Below are 26,001 nucleotides of genomic sequence, written 5' to 3'. Positions count from 1 at the left end.
ATGATTGCTGCATTGGATCAATCTCCTTTCTTTAACAGGCAAAAGTTTTATAACCTCACTAATGCCTTGCATCGTCTATATTAGATATATAACAACGGGCGGGTGCGGGCGGGTGCGGTGTTGATTAAATGTTAACTCGGGTGGATGCGGATGGTTGACGACTTTTGTGATGCGGTTGCGGATGAAATAATTGCCTATCCGCGCATCTCTAATATATATATATATACTGTATATATATTTATTTTTTATTTTTACTTTTGTAATTGATATACAGTGATTTGCAATGAGAATAAGAATTAGGATTTCCCATATTTTCAAATGCAAATGTATGGCCAGTAGCCACTACAACAACACAGAACTTCTTCATTACGCATTATATGACAAATATAGCAAGCAAGGTTCCATTCACAAACCCCCGGAATTATGAGTATTGACAATTAGTTCGTTTTTTTGCACGTTCTCTATTACCGCAATAATTATATGGTTTATGGTTGGAGTTTATTTTTGAACATGCATACAATTACAACATGATGCACAACAATTTCCAGTTTCTCTTTTCAACATGTTTGAAAAGGAGTAAGAAGAAGCAGAGTAATAGCTAACACTTTTGTTCACTTCCTGTTCTCAATTTGTTCACAATATATTCCATAAAAAATAAAATGTAAAAATAAATAAATAAATAGTGAAGTAAGTTGTATTTCATATGGTAAGATGAATAATATTATCAATGAGTTCAAAATGTTTATCATGGTTCTTCTTTGTAAACACTGAGTTCAAATAGTTTCTTAAACTGGATCATATTAGTACATTATTTGATTTCTTTACTTAATCCATTCCATAATTTAATTCCACATGCTGATATACTAAAGGTTTTAAGTGTTGTTAGTGCATACAAATGTTTTATGTAAAAATGTTTTCTCTGAGGTTTTATTTCTCCTCTGTTGTTGAGAGGAATTGTTGTACATTAAGGTTGCAGGTTTTAGTTTGCTTTGTACACACTTTTGGCTGTTTGCAATTTCACAATATGGTTGAATTTCAATATTTTTGATTGAATAAATAAAGGGTTTGAATGTTACCTATATCCAACATAATGTATTATTCTAACTGACCTCTTTTGTAACAGTTAGTGAATGAAGCGTACTTTCGTAGTTATTTCCTAATATATCTGTACAATAACTCAGATATGGTAACACTGGCGAGCAGTAGATTATATTGAGTGATTTATTCATTTATTGATGTACAGTATTTCTGCCACCTTATGTTGTATATTTTCATATAAGATTTCCAGTTAATTTTATCATCTATTATTACACCAAAAATGTGTTTTCATTTACTCTTTCAATGTCTGCTCCGTCTATTTGTTTTTGACTTTCTCAACTACTGTTGCCAAATAGCATAATATTAGTTTTACTGAGGTTTAAGGATAGTCTGTTTTTGCCCAACCATCTCCTTAATCTATTAATTTATTCTGTTATTAAGCTAAAGTACCTATGATTGTCACACACACACTAGGTGTGGCAAAATTATTCTCTGCATTTGACCCATCACCCTTGATCACCCCCTAGGAGGTGAGGGGAGCAGTGAGCAGCTGCGGTGGCCACGCTCGGGAATAATTTTTGGTGATTTAACCCCCAATTCCAACCCTTGATGCTGAGTGCCAAGCAGGGAGGTAATTATTTGTATTAGCTTCTGTGTGTTCTCTCCTGAACAAAACTCAGTTGTATAGTCTACAAATAACACTAGCTTTAAGTCTTTTGTAACATTGCAAATGTCATTTATAGAGAGATTGAACAATTTTGGTCCCAATGCTGATCCCTGTGGTACGCCACAGGATATGTTTAGCGTTGTAGATGTGTGTTTGCCTAGCTTCATGTATTGCTTCCTGTAGGTTAAGTATCTTTTTACACAGTTCAAGACCAACCCTTGATGTCATATCGTTTTAATTGTTTTAATAAAATGTTGTGATTAATTGTGTCAAATGCTTTAGTTAGATCCATAAATATTGCCGCTGCACACTGTTTATAACAATGTGTTGTGGATTTTATTTCTTATTACTGAATTTATTATTTAGTTATCATTTAATTCATATAATTGAAGTATTTAAATGTCTGTTCAACTTGAATGTCACAAAATTCCACACCTATAAATAGGCTTTTTTTTTTCTTTTTTAAATAAAAATTTTAAATTTTTTTATGTACTGGTTCAGGCACCGTTCAAGCACAGGCATTGTTTTCAAAGTACCAATTTGGTATTGGTATCAGTTAAAACGTAAACGATACCCATGTCTAGCTGTGACGTTTCAATTTGAAAGAGCAGGCCCACATTACCTTAGTCCTATCTCCTTTACTAGAAGGGAGATCTTGGTCCGTATCCTCATCAGACGCCACACTGTCATAGTCAGGCTGGTCATTATCCTGGCTATCACTTGGCCTGGCAGACATGTTCTTCAGGATAAGTTCCACGTTGTCTGAAATTCACAAGCAGACATATTGGGAGTTTTTTACCGATTCAAATAAGTTCAACACTTGGAGGCTGGGAATGTAAATAAAGCTGGCGTTCTACCAGGGACTGGTGTAAGGCACCAATGCATATGGTAAATAACATGAGAGGGATCCATTATTCCAGTATTATGTGGTTTTTAATTACAAAAAACATGTTTTGCATTCTTTCCCTTTCTGTTGAAGTGAAAATTCTCTGCCAAACTCAATTTTAAAGTTAAAGTTAAAGTCCCAATGATTGTCACACACACACTAGGTGTGGTGAAATTTGTCCTCTGCATTTGACCCATCCCCTTGATCACCCCCTGGGAGGTGAGGGGAGCAGTGGGCAGCAGCGGTGCTGCGCCCGGGAATCATTTTTGGTGATTTAACCCCCAATTCCAACCCTTGATGCTGAGTGCCAAGCAGGGACGTAATGGGTCCCATTTTTATAGTTTTTGGTATGACTCGGCCGGGGTTTGAACTCACAACCTACCGATCTCAGGGCGGACACTCTAACCACTAGGCCACTGAGTAGGTCCATGAAATTGCCCAAAAATATAATACCGTGGAACCTCGATTTACAAGCCACTCATTGCACAAACTTTTCGCTTTACGAACCACGGACCAAATAAAAAAACATGCTTTGGTGTACAAACCTTGTTTCAGTGTACGAACGTTTCCTTCATTCATTGTGTGCCTCGCAGAGCAGCCCACAATAGCACATCTATTGTGGGCGGGCTGATCGCTCGCCAGTGCTCTCTCAGCTCAACTGTCTTGTGGTTAGTGCTCAGTTTTACATTGTGTGCTTATTACGGGTTTTTTTTAGACTTTTTACAAAATGTTTACAAAGCGTATACACAACATTGTACGACCACTAGCCTCTTCCCCCTGCATACCAAGAAAATCAACCAACAAGGTAAAGTGGATTTTATTTCTGTATGAATGTTCTCATTAATCCAGGTCATTGTCATGTCAGGGAATGTAATCGATCGCAACTGGACTGTTTGGTTTGTCTTGGAAGTCGTTTCTCCTCACATCCGAGTAGGCTTCATCAGTTCATGCTAAAAGACTTAGATTGGTCAGATCTGGTCTTAGACTTAGATTGGTCAGATCTAGTCTAGCGGCTGGTGCCAAAACCCCCAAATATTTATATTGTGTTTCTCACTACAATAGGGAGAAACCATGCTTGCCCAGGCCCACCCTCCTGGTTTTGGAGTATAAATATTTGGGGTTTTGGCACAAGCCGCTAGACTAGATCTGACCAATCTAAGTTTATGAGCATGAACTGATGATGCCGACTCAGATGAGAGGCAAAACGTCTTCTGAGACAAACTAAACAGTCCAGTTGCGATTGATTGAATGCCCTTGATTTTTATTTGTTATTCCTAATCTTTGTAGAATTCTGGTTGGGAAATTAGGAAGTTTTTACATTTTAAAGCTGTGAATGCACCACAGAACTAGAGACAATGTGTGTGCGTGTCTGCACGGCGGATGAAAATGAGGACAGTTTAGCTAGTTGTTGTTGTTTGTTTTGGTTTTGTTATTAAATAGATAGTTGATGCACACATATACACTAGGCCTGCAGGATTAAAAAAAAAACAACCTAATTGCAATTTTTCTGTCAAAAATTGCCATAGTGATTTGGTTTGCAATTTTTAGATTTGATATATTTAAGTGCATAAAACGAATGATGAGTGAAATAAGCCATGTTACTTTTAGACTGTCAACATATTCTTGTCTCAAGTTGCTACACATTGGAACAACATGCAATTATCTATTTTCTAAAATCTTTGGGTTTATGTATACAACATCCATGTTTGTTTACAATGTCCATGGCTGCTTGTCGTAGCCCCATTGTCGTCCACCCGGTTTGAACTAAGTCGACAGACCTCGAACTGTTTTCAACGCTGAAGTTCCTTCAGCCATTTTACACTGTCACCGCAAGACTTTTTTTCAGTTTGTTATTAGCACATTGACTGCAGAACACACGGCACTGTTTTCTTTAACCACTTTTGATTGGCCAGCAGGCCAAGGATACAGTGCTCAATAATTCTGATTCAATTCGAGGATGGAGGAGAGAAAAAAAAAAAGTAAAAATCTCAGCCTCTTGCGATTAATAATTGCATGAATTAAAACCTCAATGTCGATTCGATGTCTATTAATTTTGCAGCCCTAATATACAATATGTGCTTATATGTTGTTCAAAGTGTACAACCTTTTACAAAAAGATGGACTTTTGACAAGGCTGGAACCCATCAATCATTGTTTCTTCAATATACAAACGTTTGTACTTATGAACCTTATTCAAAAACCAATAATTTCGTAAATTGAGGCTCCACTGTATTGTCGAGCTGATTTGTGGAAACATGTTTTCATGTTCTCACCTTTAGGGCTGGCTGCTGAATTCCCTCGTTGTCTCCGCTTTGCATCACTTAGTATGTCAATCACAAGAGTTGCAAATTCATGTGCATTGAATCTGGCAAGTTTCTGGCGTCCCTGAGATAAGAGGCGCAGGAGGTTTGTCTCAGCATTATGAGATCAGGATGCGAATGTAAAAATAAAGCTTTCACGCTAACTTACCTGGTTTCTTGTGGACGAATACTCTGGATTGACAGGAAGAAACGGCACCACAGTTGTCTCTGTCACAAGGGCGCTGTGGTTCTGCGTGGCTAACCACACTTTAGGAGAGCGTCAGAGACAAGAAATTAACTCAAGAGTAGTTTTATCTTAAATATCAATGTGCATAAAAACAAAAGCAGAAAACTTCCTCGTGCTAATTTAGTTAACTGGACTTTACTGGACTAGACTTTTTGCTTTCCTTTACATTCAACAAAACTGGAAGTTATGCGGCCCGTAAAATGCTATATTTTGCCATGAATTCAAATTGTCATGTGATTAAGTGAAGTTATTTTGCAAGTCACTTTTATTCTTTTTAAAGGGGAACTGCACTTTTAAAAAAAATTTCCCTATCATTATGAAAGACATAACGGATGTTTTTTTTTTTAATGCATTCTAAATAGCAAATAAATGCGATCAAAAGTCTGCTTACAATGGAACCTATGGGAGCCACTCTATTCTGCCTATAATGCCGAGAGGGCGGCCAAAAATATGTTTCTCAGCTGTGGTCCATATACAGTGGTACTCTGTTGTAATACACTTTTCAACCACTTGTGGACATAATTACAATTTCAAACAAACAGAGGAAGTCTGGGGCTAAATTCCTAACTGCAAAAATTATGACTGACATTGGTGAAGCTGTTTTTCTTTTGCATTTTAATTTTATTGACAGTTTATTTCAAGGGACCCTATTACGCAAAATCAACTTTTCTTACATATTGGTACCAGCTGTTGTGTATTTAGGATCTGCACAAGTCCTGAAAATTTGAAATCAATGCATGGAGGCATTGCGGAAATATTTATAAAACAAATGTTCCTTCCTTCCTACTTCTGCTAAACGATCCATTTGGAGTTTGCCCCATTAGTGATATTTTTCTCATCCATGACATCAGCGGATTATCCATATATCGTAAAGTTTTACCCGAAGAGCTTTGCGCCAGTCCACAATTGTAGTCCAACACTGTAGTCAATAAGCTCCTTCTTTTTCTTTATTCTCTTTTTGTGGGGCAGACTGGCTCATACATGCACATGCATCCTCCACTGTTGCCATTTCTAATATATAGTTCAAACTTATTCTGTCAATATACTTGCTATGTAAGCGCTAAAAAATACAACATGGCTGGCGGGGAGAAGACGCAGTCGAGGTGGAGCCACATAAATAAGACCGCCCACAATACGGAGCATCCTGAAGAGACGACCAGAAAGCAGCTTGAAAACGGTCTTTAAAACATAATCTATGCAAAATTTTGACCAAAGAACCACCGTTACATCTTATGTAGGAAGTGTTTAAAATAAAGTTAAAGTACCACTGATAGTCTCACACACACACACTAGGTGTGGTAAAATTAACCTCTGCATTTGACCCATCCCCTTGTTCCACACCCTGGGAGGTGAGGGGAGCAGTGAGCAGCAGCGGTGGCCGCGCTCGGGAATCCTTTTGGTGATTTAATCCCCAATTCCAAACCTTGATGTTGAGTGCCAAGCAGGGAGGTAATAGGTTCCATTTTTATAGTCTTTGGTCTGACTCAATGTAATGAAAACTAAATAAAATAATAAAAATAATAATACACACTAAACTAAATATGACCACTTTAAGAAACATATTAATTAATAATTTAGTTTATTTATTTATTCAAGATAATTGTGTGTAAAAAAAAAGGTCAACAGTTAAGTCCCTTCTTATGCAGTATATATGGTTAGTAACAAAATAATAGTTTTTGTGATTAACACATGGATTCATATCATTCATACGTAAGGTTGTAAACTGTAAGTAGGTTAGATATAATTATTGAACAGTAGGTTATATATAATTATTGCACACAATTAAAATCAAGAGTAAGATTACTAATATTTAAGGAAAATTTGGGCCCCATGTTAAAAATGTTAAGAATCCCGAATTAAGGCAAAGGTACAAAACCTTTAGAGCATAATCCCTCTCAATTTGTCACTGCATGACTCTTTACCTGCATCAGTTTCTCGCCTATCCACCTCATCATACACGTCCATGGCTAGCTCCTCAAATAAATGATTACTGAGCTGCATAAGAAAAAAGGAAACTGGACTTTAATGACAGAATAGAAACAACGGAAATACGTACTGTAATGTACTATCACTTACAGACTGCAGCTTCTTCTTTGCTGCCTTGGCCAGCTCCGATAAATCTAAACTGCTACAGTAAGACAGTCATTTTTCAACATGCTGCCAGAGTGTCAAGTGAAACATTCATCTATATGACTTTTGATCAATACTTACATGTTTCTTATCCATCAACAGAATGCAAAACAAAAGACCAAACATATAATTTTAATGAATTGGGCTTTTTATGTGATGATAATAGCTTCATGGGGGTTTGGTGTCACTTATTTGTAGATAGAAAGAACTGACATCTGCTACTGCAGTAGATGTTTCAGCAAGTTCCAACAAGCCACCACATAGCAAAATACAGCTAGTGGTGATTGCAACAGCCTCTCTTTGCAGTTAAACACACTAAAAACACTCCTACGCCATATTTATTGAGACAACTGTGTTTACTGGCTTACCTGTCAGCCATTTGTGGAACAATGAAATGCTGCCCGTTTTTATGATCTGAAAGGGAATAAAGAGTGAAGTACTTAACTCTCCAAAATAGGAAAGCATCAGACAGTAGAACAAAGTATAAGTATTTATATCTACAGGGGTCCTGTTTGTATGACTATGAGAAAAATGGTAGATCTATGAAAAGGACCATTTACTAAGATTGTGTTTAATGTCCCTAAAGATCAACAGGGATTAGAAACAATGAATATAATAAAACAATTCTTAATTTTTTAAAGAAAACTGGGACTGTTAGAGAAAAGAAATGTGCACTAATTCGACCTGTGACATCTTGACCATCTTGTTTTCTGATACCAATCACTATCAATAGGGTTGCTAGCGGTATTTAAAAGAATTAGTGAAAACTGGCCAGCCCCATCATCTTGTGCAAATTAACATTTAGAATCAATACAACAATTGCTCAGATACAAAATAGAATCAAAATCATGAAAGTTTATGGATACATTTTGCCACATTAGCGGGATTTGCCATTTTTCTGTCAAAAATAAAATACTGATTCACATGCTGAATTCAGTATATACTAGAGCTACTCAAGTTAAATGTCAATAAGGTCGGACAATTCGCTCATAATCTATAAGCAACATGCTGCTAAAGTTTTAAAAACACAAAATGTATGATGTCACGCTGGGTGAGAGAATGTTTTTTGGCAAAATCAAAAGCATAAACAAGCGAACACAGCTGACTTGGTCATGCATTACTAACTAATGATAGGTACTAATAATCGATACTGGTACTCAATTGTACCAATATTCAGTACTTTTGTTTGGGTTGATGTGGTAATGTATGTTAATTTATTTCATAATAACATGTATTCTATGTAACATTTAACAGTGAGTTGATCATGATAATTGTGCTGTCTAGTTGTTATATTTAGTTTTTTTACACTTCTGAGTCTCATTAACAAGTATGCATTTATTTCAGTTTGTCCAACACGTGTTGCATTTATTTCAGTTTGTCCAACACGTGTTGCTGCAGTCAGGAAGTAGTGTTTGCCATGAATTTGATTGTGTAAATCTGGTCTTTTTTGAGTCCTACAAAGTGTTTATAATTTGTAGGACTTTGTATTGTACTTATTACACACCAGGTGTTTAATTGTAATGTACATGTTATTTGTAGTTTTGATAACCAAATTTGGATGTGTTGAAAGATCGCCATATAAAATCGCTAATGCTAACCAGTGGCATGTACATGGCATATCCAAATTAGCATCGAGCTAGTACATTTTTTTAAAAGTGGAGCCTTAATTTCTATCAAGCATGCTTGCATTGTTGGAATGGAAAATTACAACATTAGCTAGAGACAATCCGCTACGAATACTTCTGTTTGCCCGCCAAGTGTTTGAACCTGTGTCAAGTCTGCAACTGGAAGTGAAGTCACGTGCAACAAAGTTATCAAAATATGGTACCATTTGATTTCACGTTGATTGGTACTCGGTAGTACAGATGGAATTCAGTCTGTACCTATAAAAGTACCAAGGCGCACTGTTGCACGAGAGTAAACCCCAACACACGTAAGTCAAACCCTTAATGTTTTGCTGTTAAATTAAGTTTAAAAACATGAGATCATATCGAATAATGCCTGACAAAAGACTATGTTTTACCCACCCACAAACAAACACTGTGAAACCAGAGTTTTTGGAAAATCTCCACTCCGGACGGGGTTTTGCAAAAACAGTTTTAAAGACAAAAATCAGTGTTTATAAAAGGCCAAAATGCAAAGAAAAATATGCATTTTATAACATCCATATTCGTATTTATGTGAACATGGCCTGAGAGGTTCCAATACAGTAGTTAGTTAAAGGGGCTGTTTGCAAGAATACCATTGACTAGCTTATGTTACTAGTAGTGGTTTAAGAGAACAGATTTAACAAATACATATAAAAGTACATGAATATTATTTGTATCTTCACAATTCAGTGAAATCCCAGCACACCTGGTTTTCTCCCACACAAGTAGAACGCCAGCCGATCCGTCAGCTCATACTGAATTTCCACCAGTCTATCTGCCAGGTCGTGATGGCCCGCCTCCCTAAGGCGAATGCATTAAAACACTAGTAAGGGGTTGATCCAGCTGGACTTGATTGAATATAATCACGTGACTAACCTTGCATAATCAATGGGAGTTTTGCCGTTGCTGTCAGGAGCTCCAGGGTCGGCCCCATAAACAGTTAACAATTCAGCCTGAGAGACTTGTCCCGCCTTTGCAGCCACATGCAGGGGAGTGTTTCCTTTTTCCTTGAGTTAGGAAAACATTTTATACTAAAACAAATACATAGACAAAATATGGAGCTCGATGGGGAAATGGGGGGAGTTCTTACCGGGTGAAAAAAGTTTGCTTGAGCTCCCAGAGATAGCAACCTCAAACAGGTCTCAAGATTTCCAGTGCGTACACTTGAGTGAAGTTGCTAGAAAGGAGAAAGAAAAGTCACATTTTAAAATGAATTGATGTAAAATTTGTCTAGTTACCAGCAGCATTTCATCTCACCTTACTTAAATCCTTGGCTGTTGAGCTGTCATCCTCCCGACAAGGCATGCGGTGGACAAATGCGAGCATTTGGTATTTGGCTTTAATGAATTCGGATTTGTTGGGGCTGCATGGAGCACATGAAATAAAACAGTTCAAAAAAAGAGAAAGAATAACTGTGCATGAACATCTAGCAAGCAAACGTCAAAGGAGACATACAGTGGGGAAAATAAATACCTGATCCCGAGTTGATTTTGTAAATTTACAATCTGAACATTACAAAATTATAATGTAGTTTCACACAAACAGCGAGACAGAATATACAATTAAATCCTATTAAATACTATTTATGAATTAATTTATTGAGGGAAATAAGGATTTGATCCAAATGCCAAGACATCTCTGAGCACTTGGTGGAGAAATAGAGACACCTGGAAACATACATTGAGATGAGGATAGAAGGACCATAGTGCCACTCTAAATCAACTATCAAAAATCTAAATGAACATTGTTGTCCAGTGAGTGCTACCACAGGGGAAGCGGACCGGCGTATATCTGCCGTGAACGAACATACTGGTACTAACGGATACTCAATGCATCTGGACAGTGATCATTGATCATGTGAATATTAAAATATACATGTAAATTGTAGAATCTATTAATAGACTTATTGACTGCTAATACCAAACTGTCACGTTCCCCCACGCAAGCACAAACACACACCTGTTTCAGCCCCTCTGACACATCACGGCTTCACAAACATTTGTACTAAACACTAGTGTTGTCCGGATCAATTCTGAAATATCAATACAGCCGATACCAGATTAATGCTTTGATATTGATTCACAAATTAAAATATCAATACTTTAATTCTTCAGTAATTTGAGATTATGTATATCCTTAACAGAAACACACTGGAAAGCAACAACATTTATGAGATCTTGTTATGTATATTATGACAATACACTCATCTCCTATTGGCAAAATAGCCTAGAATTATTCAGGTAAAGTTAGAATTATTAAGAACTATGTTGTGTATTCTGTATGCAATGAGCTATATTATTATTTGAAATACATTACTTTGTCAAATTTACCAGACACATTAGGTAAAATTGCAAACTGTACCAGTACCAGATCAGTATCGCCGATACTGGACTGAATTTGACTCCGGATCGGATTGGAAAGAAAATCAGTGGTATCGTACATCACTACCAAACACAACTTAATATGACAACAAATATTAGGGTGGTTATAATCACCATGGCAACACACTTTCACATGATATGCACATACAGTGGATACAGTATATTCAGATTTAAAGCGTTATATATTTTTCATTTTAAAGACATTCACAAGTGTTAGTAAAACTCCATGTTCCATCATTTTCAAGCAACCAAAAAAAGGCATCACTGCAAAGTCCGCCTCATTAGTAATGAGCCTGCCATCATTCCAGACTTAAGCACTTTTGCCTTAATTATGCAATGTGGGCGTGTCCCCAGGCTTGATGGGAATATACAAATAAGAGAAATGAGCGTAACTTCAAGTGCGTGAAAAAAGAACACTTTAGCGCATAATGAGTAACTAATAGAAATGTATTAAATTCGGACATAGAGTACCCAAAACTTTAAATACGATGCCATAGTTTACGCACGGCCGCTGCAATAGAGCACACATGTGAGCGGTGGGTGCTATGATATGTGTGATGGTGCACAGCTTAGAGTTTTTATTTGAATTAATGCACAAACGTTGTAAGTGTGATTTCAATGTTGATGATTTGCATTTATTAGAAATAAAGAGGAAAGGTTATGGCAAGCAGAAATATTTTTATTTCAACTATTTTCTCTAAATTACGCATAAAGGCTATAAAGAGAGTTCTATTTATTTACTCGATTAATCGAACAAAATAATCAATAGATTACTCGATTACTAAAATAATCGATGGCTGCCGCCCTATTCAACTTGATGCTCAATTATGGTCTCATTTGCCCACATAGCATTCTCCCAAACATTTCCTGAGTCGTTGATTGTCAAACTTCAGATATGAGTCTTCTTGAGCAGTAGGACATTGCGGGCACTGCAGGATCTCAGTCCATAACAGCAAAGTGTATCACTAAAACCTTTCTTAGTGACCGTGCTCTCATTTCCCTTGACATCATTAACCAGCTCCTCCCTTGCAATTTTTGGCTGGTCCCTCACCTTTTTCACAATCATCCCTACCCCACAGTTGAAGTATTGCATGGAGCTCCAGAGTAAGGGTGATAGGCTGTTATCTTGTTATTCCTCCATTTATGAATTTGTAAGCAGTTTACTTATTTTGCAAAAAGATTATTGTTGATGGTCTTGTAGTCCATTCGAGTTTGTGTAGCTCTACAATGGTCCTTTGAAAACTCTTTGGTCTTACCTGTGGTGGTGGTTTGAATGGTAGAGACTGTTTCTGTGAGTTAGGATTAGGAGTACTTCCTTAAAGGGACATAACTAAATTGTGTTCTTAATGGCAACATAACCAGTCTGTGGGTGTCAGAATGCTAGCTGATTGGTTGGTGATCAGATTTATTACCCTCTATGAAATGCAAATTAAGTTATAACCTTTAACCAATATTATTTTTTCATGCTGTCTCTGTCAGAACAAAACTACCATAACAATTCCGGAATGTTCATATTTTCTAAGGGTGTAAAAGCACAAAAATCAACAGGAGATCAAATACTTATTTTCCCCATTGAGTTTTTAAAACGGTCAAGTCTGTGGCACGCTTCTGAAAAAAAATGCCAAGGATTAAGAATTAAAGCAATCCTAAAATGCTCTCTAAACAACCCTGTTAAGAGCAGCTAGATTTGGGGAGGTGCCCTATCTCAAGCAAATGACCAAATGTTTATGTAAATTAGTATTGTGACATCATAATACAAACAACATATGAACAGCTTGCTTGGAGAGATTTTCTATCATAGGCAGCTAAAAATGTTTTATTATTTCACACTTGATATTTGGGCGTGCACTTTAGTCCAGAAACAAAGAGCCATTAAAAAGTCAGTTTTCTATGATACAGTATGCCCATCTTAACAAATCTTTGAACATAAAAACAACTCACTGCAGTTTATCCTGGGGGCTGGCTTTGCGTTTCCCACTCATAACAGATGCTGGGTCCAGAAGTGAGTGCTCCCAAATTGAATTTGCACCATTGCTGTACAACATCTGAACCATCTATGTGGGAAAAAAAGAAACATGCTGAACTGTCTTTTATAGTTCCAGAACTATAGAATACTGCCGCAACACATCACAAGGTAAAATCTATACACCTCGTGTACAAATGTGTTATATGTTTAGTAGTAAGCAACTAGCTAATTTCAATGTGTATCAATAAATGATTTGTGAGAAACATAAGTGTTACCTGTAGCTGTGTAAGAGGCCATGGTGTGTGCGTCAGGTGGCGGACTTGGGAGCTGTGTCTGCCCAGACTTCGATGAACACTGCAGCACTCGTCACAAATTAACACCCCCCTGTTCACTGAGGCCCAGCGGGGTTCTGTGAGGGAGGGAACACAACACTTACAGTGGCATGTAATAGTTACTGATAGATGAGAGACAAAGACACCTATTAAAGACAAGCAAAAAGAGCATCTTTCTAAAGGTAAAAACTAACCATGTGCCACAACAGTCACACACAACAATGTGCCACAACATAATTTAATATGGGTCAATTGTGGGATGGAGAAAATCATCATGAAGATCTACGTCCATTGTGTGGATTTATCATGTCTTGAAGCAACTAAAGCAAATTCCAGAGTGCGCTTCTACTTGGCTGCAACCATCAGATGTGTTAGGTTGCTGCAAGGTAGATGAGGTGGGAGAGATAATCGATTTTTAGAGGCGTCGCAATTCGGGCATGGGCGAATATACTGTATTTTTCGGAGTATAAGTTGCACCGGAGTATAAGTCGCACCGGCCGAAAATGCATAATAAAGAAGGAAAAAAACATATGAGTCGCACTGGAGTATAAGTCGCATTTTTTGGGGAAATGTATTTGATAAAACCCAACACCAAGAATAGACATTTGAAAGGCAATTTAAAATAAATAAAGAATAGTGAACAGCAGGCTGAATAAGTGTACGTTATAAGACGCAGAAATAACCAACTGAGAACGTGCCTGGTATGTTAATGTAACATATTATGGTAAGAGTCATTCAAATAACTATATTATTATTAATATTATTAACTGGGATTTATATAGCGCTTTTCTAAGTACCCAAAGTCGCTTTACATGTAGAACCCATCAATCATTCACACCTGGTAGTGGTAAGCTACTTTCATAGCCACAGCTGCCCTGGGGTAGACTGACGGAAGCGTGGCGGCAATTTGCGCCAACGGCCCCTCCGACCACCACCTATCATTCATCATTCAATTCACCGGTGTGAGTGGCACCGGGGGCAAAGGGTGAAGTGTCCCGCCCAAGGACACAACGGCAGCAATTTTTTTGGGATGGTAAGAGGCGGGGAGCGAACCTGCAACCCTCAGGTTTCTGGCACGGTTGCTCTACCCACTACGACATGCCGCCCCTATATATTACTATAACATATAGAACAAGCTATACGTTTACCAAACAATCTGTCACTCCTAATTGCTAAATCCGATGAAATCGTATACGTCTAGTCTCTTACGTGAATGAGCTAAATAATATTATTTGATATTTTACGGTAATGTGTTAATAATTTCACACAAAAGTCGCTCCTGAGTATAAGTCGCACCCCAGGCCAAACTATGAAAAAAACTGCGACTTATAGTCCGAAAAATACGGTATACACATTTACACAATATACATAGTTTACACACATACATATGTACACACGTGTACATATGCATACATATATACACACACATGTATGTATACAGTACATACATACTAGGGCTGCAACAACTAATCGATTAAAATCGATTATAAAAATAGTTGGCGATTAATTTAGTCATTGATTCGTTGGATCTATGCTATGCGCATGTGCAGAAGCTACTTTTTTTTAATTTTTTTATAAACCTTTATTTATAAACTGCAACATTTACAAACAGCTGAGAAACAATAATCTAAATAAGTATGGTGCCAGTATGGTGCCAGTATGCTGTTTTTTTCTTCTTCAATAAAACACTGGAAAGGATAGAAATGTAGTTTGTCTCTTTTATCCGATTATTAATCGAAGTAATAATCGACAGATTAATCGATTATCAAATTAGTTGTTAGTTGCAGCCCTAATACATACATACAAAACCCAAAACCAGTAAAGTTGGCACGTTGTGTAATTCGTAAATAAAAACAGAATACAATGATTTGCAAATCCTTTTCAACTCATATTCAATTGAATAGACTGCAAAAACAAGATATTTAATGTTTGAACTGAGAAACTTTTTTTTTTTTTTTTGCAAATAATCATTAACTTAGAATTTAATGGCAGCAACACATTGCAAAAAAGTTGGCACAGGGGTATTTTTACCACTGTGTTACATGGCCTTTCCTTTTAAAAACACTCAGTAAACGATTGGGAACTGAGGAGACCAATTTTAGAAGCTTTTCAGGTGGAATTCTTTCCCATTCTTGCTTGATGTACAGCTTAAAATGTTCAACAGTCCGGGGTCTCCATTGTCGTATTTTAGGCTTCATATTGCACCACACATTTTCAATGGGAGACAGGTCTGGACTACAGGCAGGCCAGTCTAGTACCCACACTCTTATACTATGAAGCCACGCTGTGGCTTGTCATTGTCATGCTGAAATAAGCAGGGGCGTCCATAATAACGTTGCTTGGATGGCAAAACCTGTATGTACATTTTAGCATTAATGGTGCCTTCACAGATGTGTAAGTTAATCATGCCTTGGGCACTAATACACCCCCATACCATCACAGATGCTGGCTTTTGAACTTTGAGCCTATAACAATCCTGATGGTTCTTTTCCTCTTTGTTCCGGAGGACACAACGTCCACAGTTTCCAAAAAAAATTTGAAATGTGAACTCGTCAGAACACTTTTCCACTTTGCATCAGTCCATCTTAGGTGAGCTCGGGCCCAGCGAAGCCGGCGGCGTTTCTGGGTGTTGTTGATAAATGGCTTTCGCTTTGCATAGTAGAGTTTTAACTTGCACTTACAGATGTAGCGACAAACTGTATTTACTGACAGTGTTCCTGAGCCCATGTTGTGATATCCTTGACACACTGATGTCGCTTTTTGATGCAGTACTGCCTGAGGGATCAAATGTCTGTAATATCATCGCTTACGTGCAGTGATTTCTCCACATTCTCTGAACCTTTTGATGATATTACAGACCGTAGATGGTGAAATCCCTAAATTCCTTGCAATAGCTCATTGAGAAATGTTGTTCTTAAACTGTTGGTCAATTTGCTCACGCATTTGTTCACAAAGTGGTGACCCTCGCCCCATCTTTGTTTGTGAATGACTGAGCATTTCATGGAAGCTGCTTTTATACCAAATCATGGCACCCACTAAGGATGATGTTCGCTAAGAAATTATCGATGCCGAAGCCATTATCGAATCCTCTTATCGAACCGATTCCTTATCGAATCTCTTAGCGAATCCAGATAGGTTGTTGTGTGTGCACTGAGTTTCAAAAGCCGTAGATGTTATGTGACTGGGCCGGCACGCTGTTTATATGGAGGAAAAGCGGACGTGACTGAGGACAACATGCGGACGTTAAAGGGTGAAGGTTTCAGGTGACAGAGGACGCTAAAGGCACGCCCCCAGTGAGCATATAGTGCTGCTATGTGCGTTGTAAATAAAACAATTACTGACAAACACATCACTAACATGGACGAGGTGCCGCTCACTTTCGACATCCCGGTGAAGCACACTGTGGAGAAGAAGGTGACCAGCACGGTAGCGAATCAATACGCACAACGGGGCAAGAGAAGTCAGCTTTTACTGATGTGCTAGCTTGCTATGCTAATGGACAAAGAGACTGACTTTGAAAATGACAAGAGGGAATCTGGCGTGTTTGATGGAGAACTTGTCCAGCTGTTCATTTTAGACACAGAAGATGAGGACTTTGATGGATTTGTGGGTGAAGATTGATCAAAAAATAATGTGAGTACATTGATAAATACTTCAATAAAGTACAACCGAACTCAGCTTTGCTCCTGCTGCCTTTTTAAAACAGTGTCAATGCATGCTAGCGTATGTTTTAAGCTAGCGTATGTTTTAAACTAGCGTATGTTTTAAACTAGTGTATGTTTAACCATGCCTGTGCCCAAAAATGCGCTGCGCCTTATTTATGCGTTAAATACAGAAATAGCACCCGTAACAGACACGGCGCTTTTTAATACGGTGCGCCCTATGGTCGCGAAAATACGGTATAGTGGCTTTGATAACGGGAACAGGTTCTCAAAAAGGGATTCGAATCCATGGAATCGGTTCTTTTCCTATCGAAGCATCGAGAGAACGAGTTTTCGAACATCACCCCTAGCACCCACCTGTTCCCAATTAGCCTGTTCACCCGTGCGATGTTCCAAATAAGTGTTTGATGAGCATTCCTCAACTTTCTCAGTCTTTTTTGCCACTTGTGCCAGCTTTTTTTAAACATGTTGTAGGCATCAAATTCCAAATGCGCTAATATTAGCAAGAAATAAAGTTTTCCAGTTCGAACGTTAAGTATCTTGTCTTTGCAGTCTATTCAATTGAATATAGGTTGAAAAGGATTTGCAAATCATTGTATTTTATTTTTATTTACGATTTACACAACGTGCTAACTTCACTGGTTTTTTGGTTTGTATATACACACACGTGTATACATACATACATATATAGACACGTGTATACATGCATACATATCAGTGACGTGCGGTGAGGTTGATGGCTGGTGAGGCACTGACTTCATCACAGTCAGATTTACAAACATATGAACCCTACAGAGTATCTTATTCACCATTTGATTGGCAGCAGTTAACGGGTTATGTTTAAAAGCTCATACCAGCATTCTTCCCTGCTTGGCACTCAGCATCAAGGGTTGGAATTGGGGGTTAAATCACCAAAAATGATTCCCGGGCGCGGCGCCGCTGCTGCCCACTGCTCCCCTCACCTCCCAGGGGGTGAACAAGGGGATGGGTCAAATGCAGAGGACAAATTTCACCACACCTAGTGTGTGTGTGACAATCATTGGTACTTTAACTTAACTTTAACTTTACACATACAAACTGTAGCACACAAAAAAGCACATTTAATAAAAAAACGTTATTATGGTCTTACCTTTACTTATAAATGCGCCGCTGTTGTGCTGGATTAATGAACCCCCTGATGGGAGTGTTATATCAACTAAAACCCTCACTTCAACTTTCCACGTGCAAGATTGAATCTATTTAAAAAAGTGTAACCGAGGGTTTATAAATGTCGCCTATACTGTATGAAACTACAAAATAACAAACACGGAGGCTCCAGTTTACACGAGGACCACTTTATTTACCTTCTTTCAAAAACTTCCGCTCCACTCCAACGTGTCAAAATTCCGCTCTTAGCGCCTTCAAAATAAGAGCTCAAGGCATATACTGTATAACAGCGCATAACAGGAACTTAATAACATCACAAAGAAGAAAGCCCATAAAAATAGGTTACAAAAGTTATTTAATAAGAAGCCAAAAAGTGCAAAAACAATAATGTTCGTGTTGGAGGAGTTGTGAATTAGATACACCTGCAGTCTGCAGGTGTACCTAATGTTGTGGCCCAGCAGTCATTCATAACTCCTCCAACACGAACATTATTGTTTTTGCACTTTTTGGCTTCTTATGAAATAACTTTTTTAAATAGATTCAATCTTGCACGTGGAAAGTTTAAGTGTGGGCTTTAGTTGATATAACACTCCCATCAGGGGTTGCCGTGCATTCTACGGCGGGGGTGCAGGAGGCGAGCCTAAGCCAGTGCGTCTTTTGCAGCCGTTTTATGATCGCTCAGCACAATAAATACTTTACACACATACAGTTGTTGACAAAATACACTGTACATTATATACCTCAGCTAACTAAACTATGGAAATGTATAATATAGTTCATATAGCAATACGGTCTCACTGCACAGCAGACCAGCAGTTAGCCGAGTCCGTCCATGTTGAGGCACTGAGTGACGTGCCTCGACTGGCTGCTGTTCACCGCACCGTCTCTTCTCAGTATTTGAACGGCAAATGTGAAAATTCAGCGATTTTGAATAAAAATGATCTAAAACTGGTGAAGTTAAATGGAAAATAACTTTATAGTATAATCACTGGATACATTTAACAATTTAATATATATTTTTTTCTTTTCAAATTTTTTTTCTTTCCATGATGGCAGGTGAGGTCACTGATACATACATACACACGTGTAAATATATATACAGTATACATACATAAATACATACACATATATATATATATATATATATATATATATATATATATATATACACACACACACACACACATATATATATAGTATATATAAATATATACAGTCGCGATCAAAAGTTTACATACACTTGTAAAGAACATAATGTCATGGCTGTCTTGAGTTTCCAATCATTTCTACAACTCTTATTTGTTTGTGATAGAGTGATTGGAGCACATACTTTTTGGTCACAAAAACATTCATGAAGTTCGGTTCTTGTATGAATTTATTATGGGTCTACTGAAAATGTGACCAAATCTGCTGGGTGGAGATCATTTTTTTCGATAGATGGCAAATAGTTAGCCATGTGGACATGCCATCAGTGCTTGTGAGCTTGAAAGAGGTTATTATGAATATGTGTTACATTTTGTTAACCACCCTTTAACTGGCCAAATGAAACTGAAGTGGTGTGATGCTATCAGGAAATCGGGTTACACATCTTAAATTGTGAATTACACACCACACTTCATCTCATTCAAAAGAACTGCTGCGTCTGATAGTAAAAATACTGTAAATTCATACGTCCCTCCGCTACGGCCAATAAACTGTGACGCCTTCTGATTGGCTGATGTTGGGAGAGGACAGCAGCTGAAGTGTAGTGTGAACAGCTGCAGGGGTTACTAGTTGCATTCATGGTGCCTGGGGTTGTGATTTTTAAGAGTCTCACCCAAACTACTGTGCTTTGTGACCGGAGAACTGGCAGGGAACCTGTCTTCGACGAGTGCTGCTAAATTTAATAGCAGATCTTGAAAATCTAAAAATATTCACACCCAACAACTGGTCACAGGAGCAGGGAGGGGCGATCAAGGCCAGCTGCTGTGGTGCCATTAAAACATCAAAATGACAGGCTGAGAGACAACTAGAAGCATTTCTGCTGCTACATTTTCCTTATCAATTAATGATGCTTCCCTCTGTGCTTTTATATTGCATATTTGTACAGGATATTCCCTTTAGAAATACTTCCGAATTGAAAGCAGTCAGTCAATTCACTCAGCATCCTGTTTGGCTTCCTGTGCATGCTGAAAAACATCACGTCACAAATAAAGAAAGGGGATTTCACACATAACAATGCAAATATCACTTGTGATATTTCAAATGTCAACAACACACAGACAGATTGTTTGGTGTATTGATAGAAAGCTAAGGACCTGCGGACCGAACGTCGCCCTTACCTATTAGTCTTATTTTGTATAGTCCGGAGGACCAGCTTCTAAGGTAGACACTTGACTTTGGTCTATGTACTTGTGTCAGAGTTACAGGAGTGTTCTGCTGTTTTTAAGGGCCTTCTGCAAAAAAGTTAGTCCCTCAAGTTTTTTTTAACTGCCCTCGTGGGCCACCAGTTAAATAGCCTAAATGCTGAAATGACTATTAGTCTTATTTTGTATAGTCTGGAGAACCAGTATCTTCTGCAGTAGACAGTTGACTTTGGTCTATGTACTTTTATCAGAGATACAGGAGTGTTCTGCTGTTTTTAAGGACCTTCTGCAAAAAAGTTAGTCCCTCACAAGTTTTTTTAACTGCCCTCGTGGGCCTAAATGCTGAAAAAGACCAAAAATGACCACTGACTTCATCTGAAATAAACAAACTACAGCAACACCTAAGTTACATTAATGACATTTCAAAAAAATTATTTAACTGCCAAAAAAAAGAGGGGACTTTAAGGGGAGCCTTGAGGAACGCCTCAGTTATGGTAAATCACAAGTTTGGACCCCAGTTGTGAGCAAAGTTAAAATATCAATGCAATGTGACTGCAATGGTCCATGTTTCTCTATACCAGGGGTTCCTAACCTTTCTGACCTCGGTTTCCAACGTTTCCACTACAGAGGGGCCAGCAGGACTTAAATATTAACACTGAAGTACTATTTATTTTAATGTTATTCAATAAATATGTCTAATCTACTTACAGTTTAAAAGGACAAACCTTGTCAAATGATATGAAAGCATGTGTTAATCGCAAATATTAATATCAAGGCTTAGGACAGGCTGATTGGAAAACTAAGCACTAATCAAATATACTGCAAAACAAAGTGCCTCAAAAAACAGATGATAAATAAATGTACTTACAATTACACAGCGCTAAAATACATACATTTTAACTAAATAAATAAATAATAATAATAAATGTTTCTTAACTAAACTGTCAATAAAATTAAAGTGCAGATGAAAATACAGCTTCACCACTTAGTCATAATTTGTGCGCTTAAGAAACTTCTCTGTTTGTTTGACATTAGAATAACTGCCACAAGTGGTGGAAAGGTGTACGGACCACAGCTAAGAAATAGACATTTTTGGCGGACCAACATTCGGCCCCGGTCTTACTAAGGGTTATATCTCCAAAAGGAATGCACTGCACAGGAATTGTTCTTAGTTGTTGTTTACTCAACGTCTTGCAGTGCACACACACGGAAGCTTGTACACTCTTCTTCTAATGCCAAATGACGTAGACAGGACCCAACCTTACAACGAGTGCGCCCTCTATTGGTCTATCTAATATAAGTGTTATTATCTCTCAAGGGAACCAACGTAACTGTATACATCAGTGTTTTTCAACCTTTTCTGAGCCAAGGCACATTTTTTTCATTGAAAAAATCCCGAGGCACACCACCAGCAGAAAACAATGAAACTCAGCAGCCGACAGTATTGACAGTAAAAAGTAGTTTTCGCAATTGTTGGATATGAATTCAAACCATAACCAACAATTGCATCACTATAGCTCTTGTCTCAAAGTAGGTGTACTATAACGACCTGTCACATCACACTGTGACTTATTTTGAGTTTTTTGGTGTTTTCTTGTGTGTAGTGTTTTAGTTCATGTCTTGCGCTCCTATTTTGGTGTTGATTGTCATGTACGGATGTATTTTGTGGACGCCGTCTGCTCCACACGCTGTAAGTCTTTGCTGTCGTCCAGCATTCTGTTTTGTTTACTTTTCAGCCAGTTCAGTTCTAGTTTGGTTTTGCTTAGCCATCCCTAAGCTTCAAAGCCTTTTGTTTATTTTTGGTTTAAGCATAAGATACCGTTTTGCCTGCACGCTGCCTCCCGCATATTGTGATCACGACAAACCATGTTCCCGACATCTACAAAGCAATTAGCTACCTGCTGCCACCTACTGATATGGAAGAGTATTACACAGTTACTCTGCCGAGCTCTTAGACTTAGACTTCCTTTTTATTGTCATTCAAATTTGAACTTTACAGTACAGATAACAACGAAATTTCATTACATTAGCTCATGGTAGTGCAGGATAAAAAAGCAATAAAGTGCATATATAAATAAATCAATAGGTTACTGTACAGATAAATATATTGCACTTTTCCACATGCGTCCACATTTATGGATGTATGTTATATTGTCTTTTTTATTCCAGCGAGTTAATCCATTTTGGGGGGAGTTGAAGGGATAATTTAATTATGATGCGTGTCTTGACAGCACAGACTATAATTACTGGTTTGCAAAAAATATTTTAAACCCAATTAGGTGAAATTACATCATCTCTCACGGCACACCAAACAATATCTCACGGTGCACTAATGTGCCGCGGCACAGTGGTTGAAAAACACATATTGATTGAAACTTGTATTAGTAGATTGCACAGTACAGTACATATTCCGTACAATTGACCACTAAATGGTAACACCCGAATAAGTTTTTCATCTTGTCCACTGTCAACGTTAATCAATTCATGGTAACCTACATACATAAGTACCGGTAGGTTAATAAAAGATATTCTACGATACCACACTAAGTAACACTGCACTGTACATCAGGAGCACTGTAGTTTTTTTTAGGAATTCGCTGCAAACAAATGCTAACACCCGAATAAGTTTTTCAACTTGTTTAAGTCGGGGTCCACGTTAATCAATTCATGGTAACCTACATACATAAGTAGGTTAATAAAAGATTGTCTATGATACCACACTAAGTAACACTGCTCTGTACATCAGGAGCACTGTACTTTTTTTTTAGGAATTCGCTGCAAAAATGTTTGTCTCCAAGGTTTTAACTGAATTTGGAGACTGGTATGGTGTCATTCCCGGACCGGATTTGGGCCCCGGGCCGCCAGTAGAAGAGCACTGTCCTAAAGGTTGACAAGAAGCCCTTCCCTGTGATCTAGGATACATGTCAACAACACTAACCTTGTCAGACAGTACATTTAACAGTAAAGTGGCGGTGGTGAGCCGTGCACTAATAATCCGATTAGAAGCAGAAGGTGTGAGATATTAGTGGAGGTTGAATAAACCACGCGTCAAAGTGTCAAGAACGGTAAGTGCCTTTAGTTGCACACCACACTGACCGTTTGACTGTGTTTGCTTACCTGGGACACAGCAGTCCGCACACAACTCCGTATTTCTTATCCGTTTGGACATCGTTATCAACTGGAGGAACTAGCGTAGTATCTCAGCCGACACGTTGGTCATTGATGACTCCCTGGAGACGCCTTCCTTCCGCGTTAGCTAAAAACTAGCCAATTACAGGAGGCAATACAAAACGCCGCCGAGACGCCGCGTCCATTAAAAGCTGTCTTAAAAAACATTATAACGCCATTCCGGCTGCGTATGGCGGAATAGTGGTTCTCTGCAAGTGAGCTGACTTAGCACCTGGCTAGCGGACAACACTACGCCCGTTTAATGGGGCACTCTGCGGTCTGTGGTAGACAGACAGCAGCAACACTTCAGTGTCTGCCTGACGAATGGATTGAACCCTGAGCTATGTCTTACAGGAAACCTTTCCCCTCAACTAAAGGGAAGAATCTCCACAATGTATCTTTTTTTTTTGTATCATAGGATGAAACATTAAATGTTTGGAAAAAAAGAGTTATGTATCCACTTGGCTTTAAATCCGGTTGTTGCGATAAAGGTAACCTTGAATACATAGCTGAGGGCAGCCGTTTTAAAGCTATGTAAGAATGATGCTTCAGTACAATGTTTCCTAAGTTTACATACAGCACGTATACATCTGTCGTTTCATCCTGGACAATATTCATGACAAATTTGTGCTTTGTTTTAAAGATGTGCTATTTGGATTCATACAGTATGACATACAATTTGAAAAGGAATTTTACCTTTGCAACCTCATTATACGTGGACCCCGACTTAAACAAGTTGAAAAACTTATTCGGGTGTTACCATTTAATGATCAATTTTAAGGAATATGTACTGTACTGTGCAATCTACTAATGCAAGTTTCAATCAAACAAATCAATACTATTGGCTAAGTTTTATATTCATAAATGTAAGTTTCTCAATACCCGACCTGTTTTTGTTGCCTTTAAAAAAAATTAAAGAATTTAAAATGCTTTCTACCTCTAACAACCAAAAAGCTGTGAAAACTATGATGCTGTGCTCAAAAATTTGATCATTTAAGGAACTTGTGTGAGCCCATGGCTTTGTTACATATGTATATTTTGTATTTTACTTTAGTTGCTTTATTGAGTTTACAACCCCCTGGCGCTGTTTTGTACTGTTTTTGTACTGTTTCTGTACTTCTTTTGTTTATTATTATTTCTTTGATAGTATGTAAATGTTGCATATTATAAATAAAGGTTAATTTTAAAAAAATTAAAAAAAACATATATATATATGTATATGGTTTTTACCATTATAACATAGTGGTAGATCTAACACAAATGACATCATAAGCAAAATCACAAACAATCCGTAATAAAATGTATTTCACGGCTGTTAGTCGTTATAAATGGATCGTCAAGCTGTATGTCAATTTTTTTGCCATCCCCCTAAATGCAACACAGAATTTGAAACTTTTTTTGATTGATTGAAACTTTTATTAGTAGATTGCACAGTGAAGTACATATTCCGTACAATTGACCACTAAATGGTAACACCCGAATAAGTTTTTCAACTTGTTTTAGTCGGGGTCCACTTAAATTGATTCATGATACTGATATATACTATTTTCATAATACAGTTGCATCACACACGATAATCATCACAGTATATAAATTGAATTATTTACATTATTTACAATACAATGCAAACGTTTGGCTACACTTATTTCCTCACATATATTTTTTCTAATAATATGTATTCTAAACCAACCAACACATGTTAAATACATATTCGAAAAATATAATCTATTATCAATATACCCGATTGTAGCTGAGATAGGCTCCAGCGCCCCCCGCGACCCCAAAGGGAATAAGCGGTAGAAAATGGATGGATGGATCAATACATATGATATATTTCTGTAACTTTTTTTGCACAGAGCTTTATAAAAAAGGAACTGTTCAGGACACCCCTATTTTAATTTGTTGAATGGATGCGCCCGAAATGGAATTTCCTATTTTCGTTTTAGGGGAAATATATTTATCTTTATAGTTTAAATGCCCTGACAATATGTTGATACGAAACACAACAATTGTAAGACAAGATTTTACGTGTCTTGATTTAAACATATTGTTGTTATATATATTGTACATTTTCTAAACTGGGA

The 26,001-nt window shown here is 37.7% G+C and overlaps 1 protein-coding gene across 4 annotated transcripts in view; it reads right to left on the bottom strand.

Moving 5' to 3' along the window:
• git2a (G protein-coupled receptor kinase interacting ArfGAP 2a) overlaps window positions 1-24,182 on the bottom strand; it is a 54,706-nt gene extending 30,524 nt beyond the window's left edge. For 3 of the 4 annotated variants that reach the window (XM_061986390.1, XM_061986387.1, XM_061986389.1), the window contains exons 1-13: window positions 23,867-24,182; window positions 13,540-13,673; window positions 13,240-13,352; window positions 10,175-10,280; window positions 10,008-10,094; window positions 9,794-9,924; window positions 9,624-9,718; window positions 7,637-7,682; window positions 7,215-7,266; window positions 7,061-7,133; window positions 5,061-5,158; window positions 4,865-4,976; window positions 2,328-2,467 (exon numbers count right to left, since the gene is read on the bottom strand). In XM_061986390.1, coding sequence (XP_061842374.1) covers window positions 2,328-2,467; window positions 4,865-4,976; window positions 5,061-5,158; window positions 7,061-7,133; window positions 7,215-7,266; window positions 7,637-7,682; window positions 9,624-9,718; window positions 9,794-9,924; window positions 10,008-10,094; window positions 10,175-10,280; window positions 13,240-13,352; window positions 13,540-13,673; window positions 23,867-23,918 — 1,239 coding nt within the window. In that variant the 5' untranslated portion in view covers window positions 23,919-24,182. The remainder of the gene's footprint in view (window positions 1-2,327; window positions 2,468-4,864; window positions 4,977-5,060; window positions 5,159-7,060; window positions 7,134-7,214; window positions 7,267-7,636; window positions 7,683-9,623; window positions 9,719-9,793; window positions 9,925-10,007; window positions 10,095-10,174; window positions 10,281-13,239; window positions 13,353-13,539; window positions 13,674-23,866) is intronic. The other variant, XM_061986388.1, reaches the window with a different exon arrangement.
• Window positions 24,183-26,001: the final 1,819 nt, after the last annotated feature.

This window comes from Nerophis lumbriciformis, linkage group LG12, assembly GCF_033978685.3.
Source record: "Nerophis lumbriciformis linkage group LG12, RoL_Nlum_v2.1, whole genome shotgun sequence".
NCBI classification, from domain to species: Eukaryota; Metazoa; Chordata; class Actinopteri; order Syngnathiformes; family Syngnathidae; genus Nerophis; species Nerophis lumbriciformis.
Note: the sequence above shows the minus strand (reverse complement) of the source record. Positions and strands in the feature narration are given on the sequence as shown.